Below are 26962 nucleotides of genomic sequence, written 5' to 3'. Positions count from 1 at the left end.
ATATTAGGATCATTCCCATATTATACAACAAGGGAACTAATCAGCCTAGGTCACCTGGTGTGTCTGAGATGTCACGCAGGCAGCCTTGACCGCACAGCCCATGCCCTTAACCACTGTGATATCCTGCCCCTACACCTTCTCCATTGAGATAACAACAGAATTGTCGTTCTGTCCATAAAGTCTCCCACCTTAACCCCTTTCGGCCTCAGTGACCTGGCTGAGAGTAATTGCTGTCACCTTTGTGGGAAGAAGCATGATGTGTGAGGATGCAGCACGTGAGTTGTTGAGTAGTAACAGGGAATCCGCTCCTGGCTACCCCATAGAATAGCTGTATGGTCTGAGCAAGTCGCCTGGCCTCAGTGAGCCTCAGTGTATCTGTGAGATAGGGGTAATACTAAAAAACATGCACCTCTGTGGGTAGGATTGAGTAAAATCACATCAGATATGCAACTTGGCGTATAGGAAGTCTCCATAAAGAGAAGCTGTTGTCCCAATGAGGGTTCTCACTATAAATGAATCTTGCTTTGGGGCCAGTTTTGTGGCATAGCTTTTTAAGCCTCTGCCCACAGCACCGGCATCCCATATAGGTGCCAATTCAAGTCCTGGCTGCTCCACTTCTGATCCAGCTCTCTGCTTATGGCCTGAGAAAGCAACAGGAAATGGCCCAGGTGCTTGGACCCCTGCATCCATGTGACAGACCCAGTCCTGGCTCTTGGCTTTGGCCAGGTCCAACCCTGGCTGTTGTGGCCCTCTGGGGAATGAACCAGTAGATGGAAGATCTGTCTCTGTCAGTGTCTCCTTCTCTCTCTCTACCAATGCCTTTCAAAAAACTCAATAGATAGATTTAAAAAGAAAACAGCTACTGCAGATCATATTTTTAAAAATGAATCTGCCTTCATAACATTATGAAGACTGATTCTCCAGGGCCTTACACAGGGATCTGGGTTGGAACAAAGAATGCAAATTCCAAGAATTTGAAATTTTTTTGTCCTTTTGAACTCTCTTAACTAACAATAAACTGAGATGATCATGTCATTGGCATTTAAAATGATCATACCATGCCCCAGGCATGGCTCAAAAGATGGAAAAGATAAAAAAAAAGAAAAAAGAAAAAGAAAAACTGGAGTACCGAGACTTTATCTAGATGATTCTGATTCTCTTTGCAATAAGCTCTACGAGGAACCTGTGTTCCATTTCTTTTAAGGAAAAAAGTGATTATTTCAAGATAACGGTCCATGTTAACGGTGCTTAGCCTTCTGTTTCACTTGCATGTTAGTGCTGGCTCTTGGCTGGGGACCTCACAGCATGCTGCCTGGCCCCCTCCAAGTGAATGACCCAGGACCATGAGGCAGGGGCCTCAGGGCTTTTTACTCAGAGGTCGCTGTCACCTCCGCCATCCTGTACCGATCACCTCAGCATCAGCGCTGATTCACTGTGGGTGGGGACTCTCTACCAGGAGCCAGGGGTGGTTAGAGACCATCCTGGAGACTGGCTGCCACAGGCCATGTTTAGATTCTCTTGCTGCAAGAATGGCCCTTGCAGGCCTGGAGTGAATTTGACTTTCAGACCCAACTTCATTTGAATTCAAAATTCAAGAAGGCCTTAGTGCCAGGAGATTCTCTAAGATAAGGAATAAGGTCAAACCAAGCCACACTTTACCACTGACCCCTATGCATTTTGTCTCACACCCCAGACTCACTGGCGGTTTTTTATTAAAAAAAAAATTTTTTTTAGTAATTTGATGTGATGAAAGAGCAGACTTTTTGTTAAATGACTCTGGCTTTGTATTGGTATTGTACAGATTCTCAGCTTTCTTAAAGAGAAATACAAAGATTAACAGCGACAGTATAGGGTTTAGTGGATTCAGCTGCTGCCTGTGATGCTGGCATTCCATGTGGGCACCAATTTGACTTCCAGCTGCTCCACTTCTCATCCAGCTCCCTGCTACTGTGTCTGGGAAGCAGCAGAAGATGGCCCAAGTGCTTGGGCCCCTGCACCCACAGAAGAGACCAGAGGAAGCTCTTGGCTCATGACTTTGTCTTGGCCCAACCCTGGCCATTACAGCCATTTGGGGAGTGAACCAGTGGATGGAACATCTCTCTCTCTCTCTCTCTCTCTCTCTCTTTCTGTGTGTGTGTGTGTGTGTAACTCTGCTTTTCAAATAAATAAATAAATCTTCATTAAAAAAATACAAATTTTACAAATTTGTATTTATGGTGTATTTGATATTTATGGTGTCACTTTAAAATGATCTGAATGAATAATAATAGGAAAATAATATGCATCCACATAATGAAAGATATTTTAACCATCAAAATGATGTTCATGAAAAATTTCTAAATCATTGGAAAACAAATAACATAAAATTCATAAAATGTGATGAGAACAAAGCCATCTATACTTAATAACTTCAGCAATATTTTGTTCACCTGGAGAATGTAAATATAATAAATACTGGAAGGAAATATACCTAATGTCTATGTGTTATGGAATTATGGATGCTTTCTTCTGTATTTTGGCATTTTCTAGACTTTCTACAATGAGCATCTTGTACTTTTATCATCATAAAAATAATAAAAGTTTTTAAAAATAGTGTCAGGTCTCAGTCTAACAAAGACTTATTGATCTTTGTTCTCAAGCATGTCATGATAGCTCCTCTATTTACAGAAGTGGGGATCATTAAATGATGAGAACCTGGTCTCATTCATTGATTATAACTCTTCTTCATCCCCCCAAAATGATTCTCACTGCTTTATAAAAATCTAGTCATGAGACCAGCTGGACTGAGTGGGGTGAAATCAGAAAATGATTTTATTTGTCTGACTTCATGCATTTTAACCTGCCCTGCTGGTTATCCATGGAGAAATGCTATTCGCTTTCCCAAAGACTTCTGTGGCTACCAGGCAGGATCATTCTTCCATACTCAGGGACATGAACAAATCCCAGAGGCAAGGCTTTCAAGAAAAACAGGTTGCCTGAGAGAACCCACAGTGTGACCCATTTACCTGAAGTTTCCAGATACACAGGTAGTTCTACAACGTGCCTGGTGATATATACACATGTTGGGAAAGCATAAAGAATTGGAAAGAGAGCAGCGGAGTTCAAGTCATGGTCCCTCTGAGGAGGGGCGAGAAGCAGGCGCTCAGTGTGCAATCTCCTGCGGCCTCAGCCACGCTGTAACTGAGAGGCCGGCGTGTGGTGTTTGTCTTGTACTCCTTTATGTCTTTTGGATGCCTCTGTATTGTGTAATGGCTTTTTAAACCAGTCCGATCTGAATCAGAATCTCAGTCTCATTCACGTTGTAGCTTCCTCCCTTCCCCACCGTTCACAGCTTAACTAGTCTCAGGTGGGAAGATGTGGATTATCTGTTTTCATTCTCTTCCTACCAGCTCCCCGTCCCTGCAGAAAACATGAACAGGAGAGCAGAGGGGAAGGGAAATGAATGGAGCAAGCGAAGCATCTTCCTTGCCTGGGGCCGGGGAGAGCCATCTTTGGTGCCCTCCCAGAGAGCAGCATGGGGTGATTTTAGGGTTTCTTCCTGGTTATTCCTTCTGACGCCCCCCAAACCCCGTCTTATAGGGACCTCCCCCACAGCCTGGCAACATGCAGTGCACGCTCCCCACCCCTAGGCTCTCACTGTGGAGGCCCCGCCCTCACGGGCTCTTTCCACTGTAGTCACCTCGGCAGGCAGACCTTTCAAGGTAGCTCTGGGCCAGCCTCCTCCCAGCGTCCACTGCTGACTCACAGAGGGCGCTTAGCACGTTGCCTCCCAACTCTGCAAATGCAGGAGTGTCCACTGGACACTTCTCCCTCCCTGTACTGCCGGGGGGCTGCAGCCAGCCTTCCGTCTCTAGGCCAGAGTCACCCGCCAGGCTGTGCGATCCACAAACTGCCCAGGACACGGGTCAGTGTCTCTGTGGAGTTCACTTGAAGCCCCGATCTTGGAGCAATTTTCCTCCTGCAGCCCTCTCCCTGGAAACCTTCCCTGCCTTCCTGCTTCACTGCTGAGTGGGGGCCACGGGGGGTGAGAGGGCGCTGAGGCTGGGTGTCGCTCCCCCTCTTCGTGGAGGAACGACACTAAACCCTGCCTAGGCTTCCTATCCGAGTCACGGCACCATTATGTCGCTCCCCCTCTTCACAGAGGAACGACACAGGACCCTGCGCTGTTCTTTTGTCTGCTCGGCCCTCCCCGGGTTTGCTGCTGGTTCTTCCCGGGTTGGCTGCCGTCCCTTCCACCTCCGTGGAAGGGCGGTTCCCCTGCCACTTTCCCCACTTCCGCAGGGGAGCGGCACACCGCCGGCCAGCTCTCTCGGGGGCTGCACAGGTGTTCCTTCAGATAGATGTTCCCCTTAGATGTTCCTGGTGCATGTTGTCTCTCTCCTCCTTTATAGTCCTCTTCCACCAATCCCAACTCTGCTACCCACACGCTGAGTACGCTGCTCTCCTCCAATCAGGAGCAGGTCCTACAGTTTATTGGTTGAACTGGAGGCAGCTGTGTAGAAGCTGTTTCCTCCTCTCCCAGCGCCATATTGTGGGAGAGCAGATGCATAGAATAAGTCTTAATTCCAGTAACAGTCTAGTCCGAGTTGCTCCCCACAGCTGGGCAGTTTGGGAATCACCCGGGACAACCTGACGGCTCTTTTGAAGGCCGGGTACAGTGTCACCTGTTTGTTCTCAGCAGCAATTCAAAGCAAGAGAAGTCTCACTTCACATCCTGTTAGGCAAAGTGGGATGGAACTCAATGCCAAAGCCTAATTCTGTAAAAAGTGATTCTACCAAAGAGGCCAGAGTAACAGATTCCGTGTGTATCACTGGCTTAATCCAAGGGTAATGTTTACAACGATTGAGAAGGGTGAGTGAGCAGGCTTTCTGCGTGCAGGCCTCCGTCAATATTTGTGCAAACACGCCGCCCACCATGCTTCTCTTTTGCCCATGGTTTCCAGAGGAGTTCAAACCTACACTCAGTGCCTCGCTCCCACAATTATCCCATCCCATATGACCATTTTTGTTTGTCTGATTTAATTCTGTGCTTCAACTCACAAAAGCAATGTTCCTAGCCTTTTGGAAATGAGACATAGGTGGGAGTCCTCAATAAATGTTAACAAGGAAGGAACATTTAGAAGGTAAAGAGAATGAATTGGTATGGAATTTCGGCTGTTTGCCCAAAGCCAAATTAGTCTCCCTTTGGTCTAAAACATGTCACTGATTTGCAACAGGTCGAGAAAAGTTTTGAAAATGTGGCAGTTCATGGAGCAGTCCGACATGGACACCATGAGAAGCCTAAAGGACGCCATGGCCCTGCACGAGTCCTCGCGGGAGTACCGGAAGGCGGTGACGCGAGCTCTGCATATCCCCGGCTGCAGGGTGGTGCCCTTCTGCGGTGTGTTCCTGAAGGAGCTCTGTGAGGTCCTCGACGGAGCTTCCGGCCTCATGAAGCTTTGCCCACGCTACAATTCCCAGGAGGAGACTTTAGAGGTGAGGCCGCGCTCGGTCGTCACGAGGTGAAGCCTCGCCGCCGTGGCCACCTGCCTCATCAGGCTGTGTCTGTACCACTTAAAGCAGGAAGAGATCTCGTGCCTGGAGTTATTTTGTTTTTGAGATTATTTATTTGAAAGGAAGAGTGACAGCGAGGGAGAGGGAGAGAGAGAGAGAGGTAGGACAGGAAAGAGGGCGGGGGTGGGAGAGCTTCCATCTGCTGGTTCACTCCCTAAATGATCTCAATGGCTGGGGCTGGGCCAGGCTGAAGCAGGAACCTGGAACTCCACTCGGGTCTCCCACATGGGTTAGCAGGGGTCCTTTGGCCATTATACATTAGCAGGGGGCTTGAATGGAGTGACCGAGACTTGAATCCTTGAACTTGCCATTCTCTCTCTGTCTCTCTCTCTCTCATACACACACACACACACACACACACACACACTGGTACGATGGGAAAGTGGGAGTAGGAAGACTCTCCTAAAACTCCCACCTCTCTGTGTCATCTGGGTGCACAGGTATCACTGTAGTGCCGCAGGTTAGGCCACCACCTGCGATGCCAGCATCTCGTGTTGGAGCACCGATTTTAGTCCCAGCTGCTCTGCTTTGGGTTTGGCTCCATGCTGATGTCCCTGGGAGTTCAGCAGATAATGGCCCAAAGGATGCTGGTGTCACAGGCAGTGGCTTGACCGGCTGCACCACAGCACTACAACCAACCCCCGCTTGCCTGTATGGAGCCTGAGGTTAATAGTAGTTATGTTGTTTCTGAGTAGCAGATATGTCCTTGAGTGCCCTGTGGAAAAGAATGCCAAAGAGTGTTGTCAGGGACTCCCTATTGTTCAGTTAGTTTAATGTGACAGTGTGTAAGCACAAGTGGGAAAAGGTGTTGGTTTCTGATTTGGGTTTTAAGGTAGACAGGTTTTCTTTTTGAGTGGGAATATCTAGATGCAGGGGCTAGAGAAAGTCAGGTGAGAGTTTTGCTTTTCCAAACCAGTGGGAGAAGGAATAAGTCGATGCTGCCTTCCTTCCATCCTTTGTGGGAAGGTGCTGGGGAATGTGGGGCCTCATCTTAAGACGAGCTCCAGGCTCCTGGTCCCAGCTGCCTCGGCACTCCTGGGCTCAGTGCCCCTTGTTCCGGACTTCCAGAGTGGAAGGGATGGTGTGAGCTTTGACTCAGGGCATTGGGCATTGGAGAGAAGGGGCACTGAGAAACTAGAGGGAAAAAAAATCAGGAAACCTCCCTGAGGTATTTAAAAATAAAAGAAGGAGGGGCCAGCATTGTGGTGCAGCAGGTTAAGCCACAGCCTGCAACACTGGCATCCCATATGGGTGCCGGCTAGAGACCTGGCTGCTCCACTTCTGATCCAGCTCCCTGCTCATGTGCCTGGGAAAGCAGCCACCAGGTGGGAGACTCAGATGAAGCCCCTGGCTCTTGGCTTCTGGCTTTGGCCTGGCTTAGGCCTGGCTGTTGTGGCCATTTGGGAAGTGAACCAGCAGATGGAAGATCTCTCCCTCTTGCCCTCCCTCTCCCTCTCCCCCCTCCCCCTCTCCCCCCTCTCCCTCTTCCCCCTCTCCCTCTTCCCCCTCTCCCCCTCCCTCCCCCCTCCATCTCCCCTCCCTCTTCCCCCTCTCCCCCTCCCCCTCCCCCTCCCTCTCCCTTCCCTCTTCCCCCTCTCCCCCTCCCCCCTCCCCCTCCCTCTCCCTTCCCTCTTCCCCCTCTCCCCCTCCCCCTCCCCCTCCCCTCCCACCTCTCTCTCCTCTTCTTCCTTTTTCTGTAACTCTTTCAAATAAATAAATAAATCATTTTTTAAATGAAAGAAGGGACTGAAATAGAGAAATCCCATTCCCAGAAATCCCAAACACACACCTAGGGTCATTCTCTCTCTGGTGCACTCGCTACCCACCTCTCTCTCTCCCCCTCTTCCTCCCCCCCCCATCCCTCTTCTCCGTGAGCGTGGGAGGACTCTCCTCAAACACCCACCTCTCTGGGAACACAGGCATCCCTGGTATCAGAAGACCTGAGACCCGCTGGCAGGTTCACGCCCCACCCCTGGCTCACCTGATTTAGCAGCTGGGATGCAAAGGAAGGAAAAGGGAGCAGGCCTCAAGCAGGCCCCCCACGCTGCCCCCGCCCCAGCCCCTCTGGTCCTGGGCAGAGGGACTCCCTCACCTCCTGGCTGGGCAGCAGCTCTCCCCTCCCCTGGGAGACACTTCCAGATCAGTGACAGCTTGAAAAGCCCCCAGTAAGCTGCCGTATTACTGTAGACATGGGCTCCGTACAGCTAAAAGCACCTTTGCCCAGGGCTTTCCTGGGTACTCCGTGATTCTATGTGGTTCCAGTGAGTGGGACGCTTTTGTCATGGTTTTCCTCAGTTCTCACTACAAGGACAAAATATCCCTGCCCTTCCTCTGTAAAGTGGCTAATCTTCTCCCCAGGGAGCCCTGCAATAATATTGCTTTCTGTGTTTTAAAGCCGAAGCGGAGTGTTGATTCCTAGGGTGACTAAAACTGTCTGAGTAGAAGTGAGAGTAAGTTTTGCTATTCCACGTGGTGAAATGAAAAAATGTTTTTCCTGGAGGTTCTTGTTTTCTTTCCAATAAAATAGGCACACATGCCATTATTTATTACTATTATGGTTTCCTTTCCCCAGCCAAGTGGGTTATTCAGACGTATCGGCCTAAGTTGCAACGGCGACTTATCCATGTGTTTCTCTAGTTTGTAGCCGACTACAGTGGCCAAGATAATTTCTTACAACGCGTGGGACAGAATGGCTTAAAGAATTCGGAGAAGGAGTCCACGGTCAACAGCATCTTCCAGGTCATCAGAAGCTGCAGTCGGAGTCTGGAGACAGAAGAGGAGGACAGCCCCAGTGAAGGCGGTGGCTCCAGGAAAAATTCCTTGAAGGACAAAGCCAGGTGGCAGTAAGTTTCAGACATTCTAAACAGGGGATGGGATGGGCACTGGGCCTGGCACTTAGGTCAGCAGCTGGGACACTCACACCTGGGTTCAATTTCCAGCTCTACTCCTGCCTCCAGATCCCTGCCAGTGCAGATCCTGGAAGGTGGCAGTGGTAGCTCAAGGGTTGGGTCCCTGCCACTCACACGGGAGGCGGGATTTAGTGTCCAGCTTCTGGCTTCATCCGCTGCTGCAGTCCTGGATGTTGTGAGCATTTGGGGCGTGAACCAGAGGACAGGTGGTCTCTCAACAGTGTCTGTCACTGTTGTCACTCTCGCTCTCACTCTCTCCCTCTCCCTCTTCCTTTCCCTCTGCCTCGCAAATAAATAATTTAAAAAAAAAACTTTAAAAGAGAGAATGCTCATTTGCTTCTTTTTTTCCTGCTGGTTAGTCTCTGCCCTACCTCAGTTTAGTTTCACAAAGACACTTGATAAAATCCACCCCTTTTTATCACAAAGTCATGCTTCTTTATCTTGAAACTTTACCAATTCCAAATTAGAATTTACCTTTCTCATTTCACTGCTTTGTTCTAAAATTATTGCTCATAATTTAACTTCTTGTCATCTCATTTCTTTGTAAAAAAATTTCTAGGGCTATTTCTCTTGCCATTTCTAAAAATTCAACAAGTTAAATTTCAAGATTAGAACCATGATTTTTTATTTCTTTCACCATTCCTGTAATTTTTTCATTAATTTTCAGGTGGGGTACCATGGTGGGTATTAGAATATTTTTAAGTCAAATAGACAGATGTGATAGAACAGGTGACGCCCAGAAATCAGTATTGAGCAGTTACCCAGGCTCTGGGTGACTAAGTCAGGGTTCGAAGACCTCGCTTTATGAAGCAGTGTCCTGTGAGGCATTTTCCCGCCACTCCCCTCAGCCCCTGGAAGCTGGGAAGTTGCCCACTTGTTCCAGTTGCTGTTTAGCAGCCAGTCATGCTCACCCCCACCAAAGGCAAGGCGTAGACGTCAGTGGGGCTGAGGCGCCCTCGCATCTCTCCGGTGTCTGTTACTCATGGCCAAGCCTAACTTCAAGGGGCAGAGCTCGGCCCGGGGGAGAGAATCCTGTGAAGCCCCTCACAGCCGTCAGGTCCTCTGGTTTTTCTGACTTTGTGTTGAGAGGTTGTATTTGTGGTCGTGCTCGTGGGTCCCGCATCGTGGTTGGGTGGTTGTCTTGGAGTCTGGGTGTTTGTAAGGCATGGCTGTTTTGCTTCGGGACGGACAGCAGTATTTCTGGAAAGTAACTTCCTTAGGGGGCAGATGTTCGGCACAGCGTTCAGACGCCTCCCATGGTGCCCACATCCCAGTTTGGAGCCCTGGCTCTGCTTCCAGTGTTAGCTTCCTGCTGCTGCTCACTCCTGAGGGCGGTACTGATGGCTCAGGGAGTCGGGGCCCTGCCACCCACCTGGAAACCCAGATTGAGAACCTGGCTCCCTGTGCAAGCCTGGTCCAGAACCAGCTATTGGGCCATTTGGGGAGTGAACCAGCATATGAAAGAGATATCTCTCTATTTCTCTCTCTGTCTCTGTTTTTTTCTCTCATCACTCTGTATTTCAAATAAATAAATCTTAAAAAAAGGGGGGGGGGAGACATTGGACTGCAGTTCATTGCCAGTTTCCCAGCATTTGTAAGGAAAAGTAGCCAGAGGTTTGGGAGAAGCCAGCCTTTTTCTCAGAGTGACATCTGGCTGACATCTCCTTAAATCTGTGAAGGAAACGTCATCACTAAATAGATAAAGTACTGAATTTCATAGGGCTTCTTTTAAAAATCGCAGTCTTCATTGGAGACTGTGTGTGTGTCTGCTTTACCCTCAGGAAGGCTGGCTTGGCTGGAGCCTCAGATATGTAAACTCTGAGCTTTCCCCTCCCCAGGGGTTTCTTCAAGTGATCAGTTTCTTGCATCGTTCCATCACCTCCCAGGAATTTATGTTCCCCCAATATTCTGCGCAGTCCCTGGTCCTCATTTTATCATCTGCATCCTAGAGAACATTCTCTTCCAATGCATTCTTTTCAGACCATACTGTAAGTACTCCTAGGCAGGAGGAAAAAATACAAAAATGCAAATATTTATTTCACAAAGCCTTTGAAGTCCTATTGAAATCCTCACTTTGAAGCCTCTGCACCTGAGTACCAGTCACAGTTTCCTTACCTCCAGGTGACTGCTACTCTGAAAGAAAACACACAAGGTCAAGGTTAGGGGTATTTACCAGGGTTCACTTAAACCAGGACAGCGAGCACTGCTTCCGTGACCATCCCCCAGGACTGGGGAATCCATCGCTGGTTCAGATCCTGGCATTAACGTGTCCAATGTGGGGGGCAGGGCGTGGCTAAAGGAACCGCAGATCCTGAAGCGCAGAGGAAGTGTGCTTTGTTGCTGTGCTGAAATGACTCTCTGAACAACAGCCTCCAGCCCCCGCTCTCGGCAAGTACCAGCCTGTGAAGATGACAGCCAGGAGAGAAGGGGCATCTCCTGGTCCTCCAGGGCACTCAGATTCTTCAAACCTCTCAGCTACTCCTGCCAGAACACCCACTCAGTGCCCTTACAGAAGCCCTGGGAAAGCCGTTCTGAAAAGGGAAAGACTTTGGCAGGAAAGGAATGGGTTGAGGACTCTCAGGATATCAATGGGACCTAAAGATGGGCTTGCTGAACTTCTGCACTGACCAACAAGTGGGGCCCAGACAGCTGAAGTCCTTGCCGATGCAGTAAGCAGCAAAGCTGGGCCTGGGCCTGGCTGTGGTCAGCCACAGGGCAGGATCCTTTATCCAGCGATGTTTAAGGCATTGCTTTTCCACTGGACAGGGGCTAACCCTCGACTTCTTTATATGTCTAGTTCCCGTACAGTGGCATCATCTTAAAACTTTCCAATTATATTTCTTTTTTTTTAAGAAAAGGGTGTATTTATTTATTTGAAAGAGTTACAGAGAGAAAGAAAAAGATCTTCAATTAGTTGGTTCACTCTCCAAATGGCAGCAATGACCAGGGCTGAGCCAGTCTGAAGCCATCAGCTAAGAACACCATCTGGGTGTCCCACGTAGGAGGGGCAGGAGCCCAAACACTTGTGCCATCTTCCACTGCCTTTCCCAGGAGCATTAGCAGGGAGCTGGATCAGAAGTGGAGCAGCTGAGATACAAACAATAGCTTTTGTATGTATCATCATGAAAAATAAATAAGCTATGCCTATGTGAATATTTTTAAGTCAGGGAGATTTAAGAGTGTCATGCAGTGCCATTGCTAGAAAATGGAAATTAGGAATGTTAAAATATGTAGAGAATATTAGAAATATTTAACATGCTAATACTTATTGAGAACCTACTTTTAAGCAAAGAGTGTCCTAAATACTTTACATGTATTAATTAATTTAATGCTTACATCATTTACATTTTTTTATTTTTAGGTTTTTATTTAATGAATACAAATTTCATATATACAGCTTTTAGGAATATAGTGATTCTTTCCCCCACTCCTGCCTTCCCACCCCCACTCCTATCCCACCTCCTACTCCCTCTCCCATTCCATTTTTCATTAATATTCATTTTTAATTGACTTTATATACAAACTCCATCAGTATTTAGACAGGGCTATATGCAAAATGGAAGTTCTCTCCTCCCTTCAGAGAAGAATACATCCTTCTTTGATGGCTCCTTCTTTCCACTGGGGTCTCACTCACAGAGATCCTTCATGCAGAACAGTTTTTGCCACTATGTCTTGGCTTTCCATGCCTGAAATGCTCTCATGGGATTTTCAGCCAGATCTGAATGCCTTAGGGGCTGATTCTGAGGTCAGAGTACTGTTTAAGGCATTTATCATTCTATGAGTCTGCTGTGTGGACTGCTTCCCATGTTGGACCTTTCTCTTTTTTTTAATTCTATCTATTGTTATTACTAGACACTTGGTCTTATTTATGTGATCCCTTTGACATTTAATCCTATTTATATGATCAGTTCCACACTTTATAAGATCACTTTATCACATAAGATGGGATTAAAACCACCCAGCTTAATGGGAATTGGAGTCCCATAGCAAGTTTTTAGTTTCATCCTTAGGGGGTAAGTCTGTGGGAATGTGTGCCAAACTGTACAGCTCCTCCCTCTCTCATCCCCACTCTTATTTTTAATTGGGATCTATTTTCAATTGACTTCATACACATATGATTAATTCTATGTTAAGGAAAGAGTTCAACATATGGTATTAAGTAGGAAAAAAAGAATAAATAAGAAAATGAAATAATAAACTATTCCTCAACAGTCAAGACAAGGGCTGTTCAAGTAATTGCTTCTTGTAGTGTCAGTTTCACTTCTACAGGTTACTTTTTAGGTGCTCTGTTAGTTATCACAGATCAGGGAGAACATATAATATTTGTCCCTTTGGGTCTGGCTTATTTCACTAAGTATGATGTTTTCCAGATTCATCCATTTAGTTGCAAATGACCAGATTTAATATTTTTTAACTGTGTGTAGTATTCCATAGAGTAAATATCCCATAGTTTTTTTTTTTTTTTTTTTTTTTGACAGGCAGAGTGGACAGTGAGAGAGAGAGACAAAGAGAAAGGTCTTCCTTTTCCGTTGGTTCACCCCCCAGCGGCTGCTGCAGCTGGCGCACTGCGGCCAGCACACCACGCTAATCCAAGGCCAGGAGCCAGGTGCTTCTCCTGGTCTCCCATGCAGGTGCAGGGCCCAAGCACTTGGGCCATTGTCCACTGCACTCCTGGGCCACAGCAGAGAGCTGGACTGGAAGAGGAGCAACCAGGACAGTATCCGGTGCCCCAACTGGGACTAGAACCCAGTGTGCGGGCACCGCAGGCAGAGGATTAGCCTATTGAGCCACAGCGCTGGCCCATAGTTTCTTTATCCAATCTTCCATTGACAGGCATTTAAGTTGATTCCATGTCTTAGCTATTGCAAATTGAGCTGCAATAAAGAACAACATTCACATTTTAATCAGCTAGTAGGGCCAACATTTAAATTCAGGAAGGCTAGCTCCATGTCTACGCATTACCTAGTTATAACTTAGAGAGACTATGTATAGTTGAGGAAGGTGCTAGGTTAATTAAAGAAAGCGTTTTCCAGAGAAGAGCTTTAAAAATGCTAGATTTTATCACAAGCAAAAGAGATAGCAAGTGCTTTGGAAAAGGTATAGATTTTCTTCCATCTTAAAATTAAATTTAGGGGCCGGTGTTGTGGTACAGTGGGTTAAACTGTCATGCATGCCACATGATGGCTGGTTTGAGTCCTGGGTGTTCCACTTCTGATCCAACTCCTCACTAATGTACCTGAGTGAACAGTGGGAGATGGCCCAAGTGCCTAGGTCCCTGCACCCACATGAGAGACCTGGATGAAGCTCCTGGCTCAGCCTGGCTCGCTCGCTCTCCCTCTCTCCCTCCCTCCCCCTCTCCACCTCCTTCTCCCTCCCACCCCCTCCCTCCCCCTCTCTCCACCTCCCTCCACCTCCTTCCCCCTCCCTCCACCTCTCTCCACCTCTCTTCCTCCTTCTCTCCCTCTCCCTCTTTCTCTGTAACTCTGCCATGCAGATTAAAAATATTTTTAAAAAGTTAAATTTAGCCTTATTTTATCACTTGATGATTTATGTTCAAGTAATCTTATTAAATTTGTACAAGGTAATGAACCCTTGCAAAGAAAATATTTAAGTAAGCTGACAAATACCCATCTTGTCACCTAATATGAGATTGTCATCAGGGAACATCAGTGTTCATGTGTCAGTGTGTGGTTTTTGACGGTGCTGCAGCAGCCCCTTGGGGGTAGGATAGAAACCCTCTTTCTATTTTCATTTCTTGGTCCTCTCCCTCAGGCTCACGACCTAAGTGTGACAAGGTGATGTCTTCACCACTAAACTACATTTTTGATGTTGGGCTAATGTTGTTTAATGGTATTTAATTCCTAAATAACTGTTTAGTGTTTCACATTATTTCTTCTCATAAATTCACAGAAAATTGTCTCCTGAGAGAATCAGGCACATAATTGCATAAAATGCCCTATATTATCTAACAGACAGAGCTACCACTAGTTTCCTGCTTGAAATGAACTTACTTCATTACAAACAATTGTCAATTTTATTTTGGACATTAGTCTCTAAAAGAATGTTTTTTAATGGAATTATTGCCATCTGGCCTTACTTCTTTGTGCATTCCAAAATAAAAGCTGATGCCAGGGGAGACAGGGTCCCCTCTCTCCAGTTTACATCATCTCTGAGAGGCAAAAACAGGCTGCAGGAAAGCCATAGAATTTTTCTTTCCAGACATTACTTTTCAAAGATCCTGTTTTTGCTGAAAAATGTTTGATTTCACTCAGAATGGTAGATTAAATGGAGTTTGAGAAACACCATTCCTTTTGCTAAAGTAAAATCAGAGGCTCTTTGTCCAAATTAGCATGTTATATTTTAATAGATATTGATGCAGAGCAATCAAGTCCTGTTTTCTCTTTAAAGAAATAACAAAAAGAAATGTGACATAGAGAATGTAGAAATGGGGGCCGGTAATTATGGCGTAGTAGGTTCAGCCTCCATCTGCAGTGCTGGCATCCCATGGGCACTGGTTCGAGTCCCAGCTGTCCTACTTCCCATCTAGCACCCTCCTAATGGCCTGGGAAAGCAGTGGAAGATGGCCTGAGTGCTTGGGCCCCTGCACCCACGTCGGAGACCTGGAAGAAGCTCCTGGCTTCTGGCTTCAAATCGGCCCAGCTCTGGCCATTGTAGCCCTCTGGGGAGTGAACCATCGGATGGAAGACCTCTCTCTCTGTCTCTCCCTCTCTCTGTCTGTAACTCTGCCTCTCAAATAAATGAATAAATCTTAAAAAAAAAAAAAAAAAAGATCAGAGAGAAGCTTGCAGGTGCCCCTGGAGAAAGCTCCTCTAGAGAGCAGCCAGGTGATTTAGGCTCAAGAAGAGGAAGTGGGGAAGCAGTGGAAGGAATGGGAACTGGACTTTCTATATTGAATCATGGCAGTGCCCTTGACCAAGCCAGACACTGCCTTCTTTAGTTTCCCCACAGAAACCTTTTATTTAAGGGATACAAACTTCATATATTTCATAATTACAACTTAGGAACATGCTGATTCTTCCCACCATACCCAGACACTGCTCTCAAGTGTTATTGTATTTGATTCTCACTTCTGTGAGATGAGCATTGTCTTTTTGCCATTTAACAGACAAGGGAGACACAGAAAGGCTGAGTATTTCGTTGAGGTCACACAGCAAACAGGTGGTAGAGTTGATCATTAAACAGGAGCTGATTACTAAACCCAAGGTGAATCCCAAGGGCAGATCCCGAACCTTCACACTCCATGTTGGAAGCAGTTGTGTAAGAGGACATAAGTATTGATTTTTCACTGTTACTGGTGGAAATTTCAGATGGATAGAGATAAATCAAAGTGATTATCTTTCTTTTACTTTTTGTTATGAAATAATAAGAAAAGCGCACAAATTATATTTGCAACTATCCCCTCGATATTTGTTTTTAATACCATTCTTCAATAAAAGGAAGCAAGATTTCTTGGAGAAATGGCTGACTGCAGGAGTAGGGCAGAAAATATACAAAACGAGCCAAGGGCATGTTGTGCCAGAAACTAAGAAAGTGCTCAGAACACCCCCACAATGGCGGAGTATGAGAAAGGAACACAAGAGCCCACTGGAAGAGCGCCCCATAGCCAAAACAACAACATGAGTAAAGTAGGATTAAATTATTACCCACCAAAAGTATTAAATAGTCATGACTTCATAGAATGATAAGTAAATAATACCTGTAAATGATAAACAAATGACCAAATGAAACAAATGAGGAAGACAAATCTTCCAGGCAAAAGAATTCCAAAGACTTTATTAATACTGCATGCAATGGGAAGTGGAGTGTAACTCGCCACCCCATTCAGTGTGAGCTGCACATGGTGACTTCCTTCCACAAAGTACAGTATGGAAAGGAGTTTTAAATCACAGTGCAACATGACAAATGCTGGCTCAGCCAATTGATCAGGATTGATACTAACAGGGATAAGTCTTGTTAGTAGTGGGTACCTTCCAAGTTCAAAAAACAAATAATGTATTCTGGTTCCTGTTCAAGTTCAAGAAAGATAGTGGGTACCTTCTCTGTGATGTGAAGAGAAAGGCACTTTGCTCCTGTGGCCTTCTTCCCCAAAGCCCCTTAACTCCTATCTAACTATGAAAAAAATCTAAAAAATTCGAACTTAAGTTAACTTCTACAAAAAACACATGACCAATACTCCTCAAAACTGTCAAGATCATCAAAAAATATGAGAAGCCTGTAAAACCATCATATTCAAGAGAACCTAAAGAGACACAATGACGACTGGCTGTTGTGGCCATCTGGGGAGTGAACCAGCAGATGAAAGATTGTTTCTGTCTCTCAAATAAAGAATAAATCTTTAAAAAAAAAAAAGAGACACAATGATTAAATGTGATGTTGGATCCTGGGAGAAAAGGACATGAGGTAAAAACTAAGGAAATCTGTATAAAGTGTGGACTTTAATTAGTAATGTACCAATATTTATTTCTGAATTCTGACAACACTAACCATGTACCACACTAAAGTATGATGTAAATAAAAGGGAAAACTCTGTGCAGGATGAAGTACTTTGAGATGTCTCTATAAATCTAAGATTGTTTTAAAATAAGCTTATTAAAAGGTAATAACTATCATACGACTGCCTATGTAATGACCACCCAGAGTTAGACCATCACCAGTACTTATAAGCCTGTTTCTCTTCACAGTTATATCATCAGCTTTCCCACTAGAGGAAAATATTTTATGATAACCTGCTGTTCTTAAAAGTTTTTCTGCTAATTTACATTCCTAAAGAGTATAGGGTAGTTTTGCCTGGTTTGAAATTTATGTTTGTATAAATGTCATCATATTCTATGTGTTCTTGTGTGTCTTGCTTAAAATTTGTGTTGCTGCATGTAGTTGGCTGTTGGTTACTCATTTTCATTGCTATACAGAATTACACTATATGAACACACCAGAGTTTGTGTATACATTTTATTGTTGCTGGTTGTTTAGGTTGTTTCTGATATGGGGCTCTGAAAAGAATTTTCTAACCATCAGTTTTGTGAGATGCTAAATTCAAAATGTATTGTAGATATTTTTTCAAAAGACTATTCAGTTATGTGGGACAAGAAAGAAGAACCTACTACTTGGAGGTGAGAATGGGGATCTTGCTCAGGGACCACAGCCTAGGCTCAGGAGCATCAGAAAGCCCAGTGCTTCTGCCCATCCCTCACCAAGAGGCAGTTGGCTGCCCAAGTGCCACAAGACATTGGGAAAACTATCCAGTATATTTTGATAATAGCATAATTCCCAGAGATGTTTGGACCAGCCTGGGACTGGCTCCCTCACAGCCTTATCCACCACCACATTAGAGCTGTTTGTGGTCCAGCAGATTAATTTGAAGAGAATGGATCTCTCTGGGGCAGGTTCCTGCTAAAGTGTCCAAAAAGGAAGCAGTAAGGTGTCCCTGGCCTCCCCCAAGACCCCTTTGGCTCAGATAATCCAGAGTCCTGACCCAGGGAAGGGAACTTCCCAAATTTTCCAGTTAGACAAGTCTTCTATCTGCACTTGTGTGTGCCCACATATAAACAGGGAGTGAAGGGGCGGGCCGGTGCTGTGGCATAGCAGGTGGGGCCACCGCCTGCAGTGCTGGCATCCCATGTGGGCAACGGTTTGAGTCCTGGCTGCTCCACTTCCAATCCAGCTCTCTAATGTGGCCTGGAAGGGTAGTGGAGGATGGTCTCGATCTTTGGGCCCTGCGCCTACATGGAAGACCTGGAGGAGGCTCCTGGCTCCTGGCTCCTGGCTTTGGATTGGCACTGCTCCAGCCGTTGCAGCCATTTGGGGAGTGAACCAGCAGATGGAAGACCAACCGACCTCTCTCTGCCTCTCTGTAGCTCTGCCTTTCAAATAAGTAAATTAAACAAATAAATAAAATAAACAAGGAGTGAAAATCTAAGGTTAGATCAAGGAGAGCCATTGTTGCGTGTCTGGCCACCATGCCCATATTTCTCAATGAGAGTCTTTGAACCAGTCGTATTTTATTTTTAACAGAGGTTTCTTCTCAGGCCAGCCTATTTAATTTTTTTTTTTTTTTTTTTGCCTCTTCCAGCCCCATTGTATTCAGGTAATGACTTTTTTTTATGATTTCAGTGGAAGTCAAATAAGCCTGGTGACAAAGATTCCAAGCTGTAGAATCACACAGACCCAACCCCAGCGTGGCTGGGCCTCTTATAGGCTGGCTAACCTTTAGCACATTAATTCCCCTTTCTGAATCTGTTTCCACGAAGATTAAGAAAAAGGGGGGGAGGGGAGAGAAAGCTTTACAAGTAGGTCAAATTTAGTAGTGCAAAAATATATGTAAAGTATTTAACATACAAGAGGGAAAGCTAATACATAATAAAGGTTATTACTAACAATAAAAGTACAATAACTCATTAGTAGTTCCTTTCTTACAGCTATGGTCAGACACCTCAATAGATATAAGGTTTTAGGACATGATTATGAAAAATTACTCATGTTTATCATTTTATAACCGAATGGTAATTATAATACATAGTGGACAAAAAATGAAACCCAGTGTCAGTGAAAGGCTTTGGGTTGTTCTTACTTCCGATTATAAGACCCAATTTCTGTCTGTCCCTATCAGGTTTATAATTGGAGATTTGCTGGATTCAGAAAATGATATCTTTGAGCAGCCCAAGGACTGTGACTCGCACGGATCTGAGGAGTCGCAGAAGGCCTTTGATCATGGGACAGAGCTCATCCCATGGTATGTGCTGTCCATCCAAGCTGATGTGCACCAGTTCCTGCTGCAGGGGGCCACGGTCATCCACTACGACCAGGACACACACCTATCTGCCCGCTGCTTCCTCCAGCTTCAGCCTGACAATAGCACCTTGACCTGGATAAAGCCCACCACTGCCTCCCCAGCCAGCACTAAAGCAAAACTTGGTATGCTTAGTAACACAACCGAGCCTGGCAAATTCCCGTTACTGGGCAATGCTGGATTAAATGGCCTAGCGGAGGGGGTCTTGGATCTGTTTTCAGTGAAGGCTGTGTACATGGGACACCCTGGCATTGATATACACACTGTGTGTGTTCAGAACAAACTGAGTAGCATGTTTCTGTCTGAGACCGGTGTGACACTGCTCTATGGGCTTCAGACCACAGACAATAGATTATTGCACTTTGTGGCACCAAAGCACACAGCTAAAATGCTCTTCAGTGGATTGTTGGAACTCACTAAAGCTGTGAGAAAGATGAGGAAGTTCCCCGACCAAAGACAGCAGTGGCTGCGGAAACAGTATGTCAGCCTCTACCAGGTAAGGGATGTGGCCCTCTCTCTTTCCTCAGTCGTGTGATTCTTGGGTGCATACAGATGGCAATGAAACCACCAGGTTCCTGTCCCAGCTCTGCCACTTACCCCCTGAGTGACTTTGGACAGCTTTTACTTAAGCTCTTGGTGCCATTGTCCCCCTGTCTATAAACGGTAAATAGTAACACCTGTTTATAAGGTACCTGTGAGAATTAACTGAGTGAATGTCTGTGAAACCACAGTGTGAATTCAGATGTGCAAGGAATGGTGTCTGCCCATAGTAGGTCCTGTTATTATTTCATGTGAAATTAGTGACTGTGGTCATTGTAGTTCTCTGGAAAGAAACCAGTTAATAGAGATATTTTCACTTACTAGAGGTTTCAGCTGGAAGTATTGTAATATGGAATGTTTTATTATTAATTCATGACTAATGGATGCCTTGGAAAATTTCCCTTTGGGAATTGAATCCTGATTTATCACCTAACATGCTATGTGACTCTTGGAGAGATGTAGCTAACTTATGTTGCTGCATATTTGTAGAACTTTTAAGGGTCAAAGAAACCATTCCAAATATGGGCTAATTCTTAGATGGCATTCTGCCTTACCAGGTTCCTGGCAGCAGCAGCCATTAGCAGGCAGGTTTTCACAGTCAGCTACTAAAATTGAGTGAGTTTCTCATAAATGCTAGGTTATCAGATGCTTTACCACTGCAGCTAAGGGGGAGGACATGGCTGAGCTAAATGGGATGGTGAGAAGAGACTTGGGCATAGCCAGAGTAGCAGGCTTGCCATGGGACGTGGGTATGGTTTGCTTGGAATTGCATCATGAAAGCTGCCCCAGGTGACAGTTAAAATGGCATTGTCAAGTGAATTGTGTCAGTGCATTCAGCTTTTGTTACACTTCTCTATCTTCATGGGAAAACATTATGTTTTTTATTAGTGTCACAGAACAGATAGCACTATGACTTTTATTATTCAAATGACAGATGCAGTTCTAACATGTTTCTGACAATTAAAAACATTTTTTACCCAAGGAAGTTAGTAGCAGTACATTTTTTTAAAAAGATTTATTTATTTATTTGAAAGTCAGAGTTATACAGAGAAAGATCTTCCATCTGATGGTTCACTCCCGATATGGCCACAACAGCTGGAGCTGCGCCAATCAGGAGCCAGGATCCAGGAACCAGGAGCTTCTTCCGATCTCCCACATGGATGCAGGGGCCCAAGGACTTAGGCCATCTTCTACTGCTTTCCCAGTAGCAGAGAGCTGGACAGGAAGTGGAGCAGCCAGATCTCAAACTGGCGCCCATATGGGAAACCGGTGCTTCAAGCCAGGGAGTTAACCCGCTGCGCCACAGCGCCGGCCCCAGTAGCAGTACATTTAATACTCCTTTTTCTCCTTTCTCCCCATACCATATTGAGTATGAGTAGAGCTCAGATCCTGAGTAACCAGTTTGATCAATTAATTCATTAATAATCAAATAGGCCTATGGACATGGTTATAGTGATGCTACATAGCACAGAGCCAGTTTTAGTTAACTCATGTGAAATGGAAACCACAATATCTCTTCCCATGTACTCCAGAGTGCTTTCAGCACAGCTAGTGACTGAGAAAAACATCTTCGGGAGCCATTATGAATATTGATTTTTAATTATGATTATTTCTCAGCCTTCTAAATTCAGGAACACCCGCCAAACATGGACCTCAATCATATTCCCTGTCACTAGGCCTGACTGATTTCGTTGCTCCATGTGTGTAGCCTAAGTAACTGAATTCATAGGTGAGGGTGGTTCAGAAGCTTCGTGGAAATGGAATGAAAAGTTCCAAGAAACATGCATAACTGTTTCATAAAACGCACTTTTCAGGGACATTTTGAAGACCTGTCATGTTGTGGATTTCTCTAGAAAAGACTTGGCCCTGCCCAGCTGCACTCACAGCCCCAGCCCTCCCCTCTACCCCTGCCAAACAGCTCCATATGTCAGTCGCTTCTGAAAACATAGATTCTACCTGAGCCATGTACAAAGACAGGCTGCAGGCCTTTCAAATAAACACCCAGATTTCTTTCAAAACAGAACAGTGTAGGAGGACAGTGATCATTTTCTCACCCTAGAGACCAGTTCCCAGAGTGTTACAAGGAGCACCGACAAGATGCTAATCTGGTCCTCAGACACGCAGGTTCATATAGATCTTTGGTTAATGTCAAAAGCTGTTCCTGGTGACTTGTACAACGTTAGCATGTTAAATGCTCCACCCTGCCCTAGAATGCACACATTTAAGTTTATCTGTAAGTTTCAGGGATTTGTGAGATGTCTTTTTGTTTTTTCCAAACTTCTGTTGACAGCCCTCTAAGGATGTTCCTTTATTGCCAATTTGAGAAGTGCTTGTGTAGAAAATCACCCTTCTGATATGGGAGTTGTGTTGGAAATGTATAGGAAGTTACTTCGAAGTACTACAGGTATTTTAGTACTATAAGTGGAATTTGATTTGATGAACACAGTAGTAGGACATAACGCAAAAGATATGAATAACTAGTAACATTGATAGCGAAGCTTAGGAAAAAATACAGGAAAATCAGAAACTAAACTATGGAGATGCTGTCATTGGGTACAGAGGAAAAACAGGTATCAAGAGCTTTGGCTTGGCGCGACCGATGGCAGGGCTGAGGACCCATAATCTTGGGTGTTTAGAAGGGACTCTAGGAAGCTGAGAAGGTTGAAAATAGAATTATCAGGTAGATGACTTTCGTTATAAGGAACAGAAATAGGTTCTGGCTGTCTTCAAAAAGGAAAGAAAGTATTTGTTCAAAGGATGGGGATTAGTTTTAAGTCTTCAAAAGCAGCATACGTAAGGATGTACCAAGAGGTAAAAGTACATGAGTTTTTATTTTATTTCATTTTTTTATTTCTTTTTTTTTTTTTTGACAGGCATAGTTAGACAGTGAGAGAGAGAGAGACAGAGAAAAAAGGTCTTCCTTTTATTGGTTCACCCCCCAAATGGCCGCTATGGCTGGCGCTGCATTGATCCGAAGCCAGGAGCCAGGTGCTTCCTCCTGGTCTCCCATGCGGGTGCAGGGCCCAAGCACTTGGGCCATCCTTCACTGCCTTTCCGGGCCACAGCAGAGAGCTGGACTGGAAGAGGAGCAACCGGGACAGAACCGGCGCCCCAACTGGGACTAGAACCCGGAGTGCCGGCACCGCAGGCGGAGGATTAGCCTAGTGAGCTGCAACGCCAGCCTTATTTCACTTTCTATTAAGGCAGAGAGAGGGAGAGTGATCTCTCTTCTACCAGTTCACTGCCTAAACACCCACAACAGCCAAGTATAGGCCAGGCTGAAGCCAGGAGCTTCAAACTCAGTCCAGGTCTCCTCTGTGGGTGGCAGGCACACACATACTTGCACCATCACCTGCTGTCCTCCAAGGTCAGAAAACTGGAATCAAGAGCAGAACCAGGGGCTGGCGTCATGGCTCACTTGGTTAATCCTCCGCCTGTGGCACCAGCATCCCTTATGGGTGCTGGTTCTAGGCCCAGTTGCTCCTCTTCCATTCCCGCTCTCTGCTGTGGCCCGGGAGTACACTGGAGGATGGCCCAAGAGCTTGGGCTCCTGCACCTGCAACAGAGACCAGGAAGAAGTACCTGGCTCCTGGCTTCGGATCGGCATAGCTCCGGCTGTAGCGGCCATTTGGGGGGTGAACCAATGGAAGGAAGACCTTTCTCTCTGTCTCTCTTTCTCACTGTCTAATTCTATCTGTAAAAAAAAAAAAAAAAAAAAAAAAAAAAAAAAACAAACAAACAAAAAAAAAACAGAACCAGAACTTGAACTCAGGCATTCCAGTATGAGATGTGGGTGTCCCAAGTAGCATCTTCACCAAATGCCCATTTTCTTGGGTATCTTTTAAGGAATTGATTTCCTTATGTACTGTTTCATAGAAGAATGTGCCCTCACTCAACATGGTCCTTCTCCCACATTAAAAAGAAGGTATGAGGGTACTTTAAAAAGTGTGTGGAGAAATGAATTTAAAGATAAGTTTAAGGATGGTCATTTGGCCTAATGCCAAGGATGCCCATGTGCTGTATCAGAGTGCCTGGGTTCAGTTCCTAGCTGTGGCTTCTGATTCCAGCTTCCTGCTAATGCAGACCCTGGGAGACAATGATCATGGCTCAAGAAGTTGGGTCCCTGCCACTCATGTGGGAGTCCTAGATTCAGTTCCTGGCTCCAGGCTTTACACTGCCCCCACCATGCCCCCAGAAACGCAGGCATTTGAGGACTGAACCATCAGAGAAGTGTTTTCTCTCTCTCCCTCTCTCTCCTTCTCTCTCCCTCCTCCTCTCTCCCTCCCCTTCTCTCCCTTTCAAATAGATGTTTAAAAATGAATTTAGGGGGCCTGTTCTGTGGTGTAGTGGTTAAAGCTGCCACCTGCAGTGCCCCCATCCCATATGGGCTCCAGTTTGATTCCCAGCTGCTCTACTTCCAATCCAACTCTCTACCATGACCTGGGAAAGCAATGGAAGATGGCCCAAGTCCTTGGGCCCCTGCACCCACATGGGAGAACCAGGGAAAGCTCCTGGCTTCAGATCAGCCCAGCTTGCTCTCTCTCTCTCTCTCCCTCCCTCTCTCTCTCTCTTTCTCTCTCTCTGTTTCTTTCTCTTTTTCTCTCTTTCTCCCCTCCCTCCCTCCCTCTCTGCTGCTGCCTCTGCCTCTGTCTCTCTGTAACTCTGCCTTTCAAATAAAATAAATAAATCTTTTAAAAAATGAATTTAGGGCCTGACATTGTGGCATAGCAGGTTAAGCCTCAGCCTGCGATGCCAGCATCCCATATGGGGTTCAGTTTGAATACTGGCTGTTCCACTTCTGATCCAGCACCCTACAATGGCCTGGGAAAGCAGCAGAAGATGGCCCAAGTTCTTGGGTCCCTGTCACCCAGGAAGAAGGAGACCCAGAAGAAAGTCCTGGCTCCTGGCTTCAGCCTGGTCCAGCCCTGGCTGTTGTAGCCATTTTGGAGGTGAACCAGCAGATGGAAGATTCATTCTCATTCTCTCTCCCCCACCCAACCCCATAACTCTGATTTTCAAATAAATAAATTGTTAAATGAATTTTAAAAATAAGTTTATGGAAAAAATTTTAAATACATGCATTTTTTTTCATAAAGTTTCCATAAACTTCATGAAGATCCCTCCTATATCCTTCACCCTCCCCAAGCAAGTTTATTGTCTTGTGTAAAACAAAAAGAAAAACAAAAGAAAGATTCAAGCTACGTTAGTTCCCAGAAAGCCTTGTGTGTTTTTTTTTTAAGATGTATTTATTTATTTGAAAGGCAGAGTTATTTATTTGAAAGGCAGAGAGAGAAAGGGGAGGGGTCCCCCATCCTCTGGTTCACTCCCCAAATGGCTGCAATGGCCGAAACTGGGCTGATCCAAAGCCAGGAGCCCCCTCCAGGTCTCCCACATGGTGCAGGGGCCCATCTTCCACTGCTTTCCCAGGCCATAGCAGGGAGCTGGATTGGAAGGGGAGCAGCTGGGGCCTGAACTGGCGCCCATATGGGATGCCACAGACGGCGGCACTACTAGCGGCAGCCTTACCCACTATGCCACAGTGCCAGCCCCAGAAAGCGTTGTTAAAACATTAGACAAATGCATCCTAGCTTTTCTTGGCCCAATCTGAATTCTGTTAAGGTTAATACTTTGTCCATGTTGGGATTTTCTGAAATTTGGAAAATCTAAGCAGTAGAAGGTAATGGTGGTGGTGTTTTTTATATGTGAGATATAATGGATCTATTACATTTTCAAAGATATGTTGGTTAGAAGTCTGTAAGTAAATGTTTACAAGCTTTTTTTTAGATTCAGAATGATATTCAATAAGGTATGTGAACCCTGTTTATTCAATGATATCATGCAATGCTTATTCTAGTTTATTCTGTTATTCTAGTCACTTAGCAGGCCTTTTTCCACAGTCCTGCATTAGGTGGATTGGTCTCTAGCTATGTTCACTGTCTGTATCACTACTTTCAAGAATCTTCCTCCAGGGAAAGAGGTTCCAACTAGCTTATTCTGATCATGTGCCAATCATTGGTCAAGGGATGATAGTCAACCTTGACTGACAGTCCCACTGACAGTAAACCCTGTGGGGAAAAGATAAAAGTAAAAGTGGGTGTGGTGGTCAGTGCCGTGGCTCACTAGGCTAATCCTACAGCACCGGCACCCCGGGTTCTAGTCCCGGTTGGGGCGCCGGATTCTGTCCTGGTTGCTCCTCTTCCAGGCCAGCTCTCTGCTGTGGCCCAGGAGGGCGGTGGAGGATGCCCCAGGTCCTTGGGCCCTGCACCCGCATGGGAGACCAGGAGGAAGCACCTGGCTTCTGGCTTTGGATCGGCGCAGCGCGCCAGCTGTAGCACCATTTGGGGAGTGAACCAACGGAAGGAAGACCTTTTTCTCTCTCTCTCTCTCTGTCTAACTCTGCCTGTCCAAAAAAAAAAAAAAGTGGGTGTGGTTAGAGAATTGAGAAATATGTAATGGATGGGCATCAGTCACAGACATGCTACTAGAGGAGGTTACCCAAAGGTTTCCATGTCAAATACCCAAGTTGACATTCTTGGGCTTTAGTCACAGGTCAAGTCACTGAAGATTAGGATGAAGGAAGAAGCCTCTCTACTATTTACCTGTTATCTGCAAGGAAGCAAAATCTATTTACAGGTACTTCCTTGGAATTGCAAAGGAAGACTACCTCTAAAAGTTTTCAGGGAGTAAAGGCAGTCAGTAGAAATTAATTTTAAAGAAGCCCTTTTGTAAAATTGTGAAATCTCATTAATATTATCTGTAGTTCAAACACCACTGTTTTTTTTTAACCTAGAAACCTTTTATTTAAGGCATACAAACTTCATGCATTTCATATATACAAATTTAGGAACATAGTGATTCTCCCTCCTGCCCAAACTCCCACCCTCTTCCTCCTCTCTATTGTATTCCTATTTTTTTTACAAATATTTGTTTTCTGTTAACTTTATACTCATAATATTGACCCTACACTAGGTAAAGAGTTCAACAAATAGTATGAAAAAAGAAAAAAACTGTTCCTTAACAGTTGAGACAAGGGCTGTTCAGAATCATCACATTTCAAAGTGTCAATTTCACTTTTATAGATTGCCTTTTAGGTATTCTATTAGCTACCATAGACATATGATATTTGTCTTCTTGGGACTGGCTTACCTCACTA

General features: G+C 45.4%; 1 protein-coding gene across 20 annotated transcripts in view; it reads left to right on the top strand.

The window, feature by feature from the left end:
• PLCE1 (phospholipase C epsilon 1) overlaps positions 1 to 26962 on the top strand; it is a 311578-nt gene that overhangs the window by 210309 nt on the left and 74307 nt on the right. For 15 of the 20 annotated variants that reach the window (XR_016222119.1, XR_016222118.1, XR_016222117.1 and 12 more), the window contains exons 5-7: positions 5217 to 5475; positions 8191 to 8396; positions 19090 to 19765. Coding sequence is in view for 16 of the 20 variants with exons in the window: in XM_051823420.3 (XP_051679380.3) it covers positions 5217 to 5475; positions 8191 to 8396; positions 19090 to 19765 (1141 nt within the window). In the remaining 4 variants the exon portion in view is untranslated. The remainder of the gene's footprint in view (positions 1 to 5216; positions 5476 to 8190; positions 8397 to 19089; positions 19766 to 26962) is intronic. The other 5 variants (XM_070057584.2, XM_051823417.3, XM_089314717.1 and 2 more) reach the window with 1 other exon arrangement.

Source organism: Oryctolagus cuniculus, chromosome 15, assembly GCF_051225735.1.
Source record: "Oryctolagus cuniculus isolate XC-2025 breed Fujian yellow rabbit chromosome 15, ASM5122573v1, whole genome shotgun sequence".
NCBI classification, from domain to species: Eukaryota; Metazoa; Chordata; class Mammalia; order Lagomorpha; family Leporidae; genus Oryctolagus; species Oryctolagus cuniculus.
The sequence above is the reverse complement of the archived record's forward strand: the minus strand, read 5'-3'. Positions and strand labels throughout refer to the sequence as shown.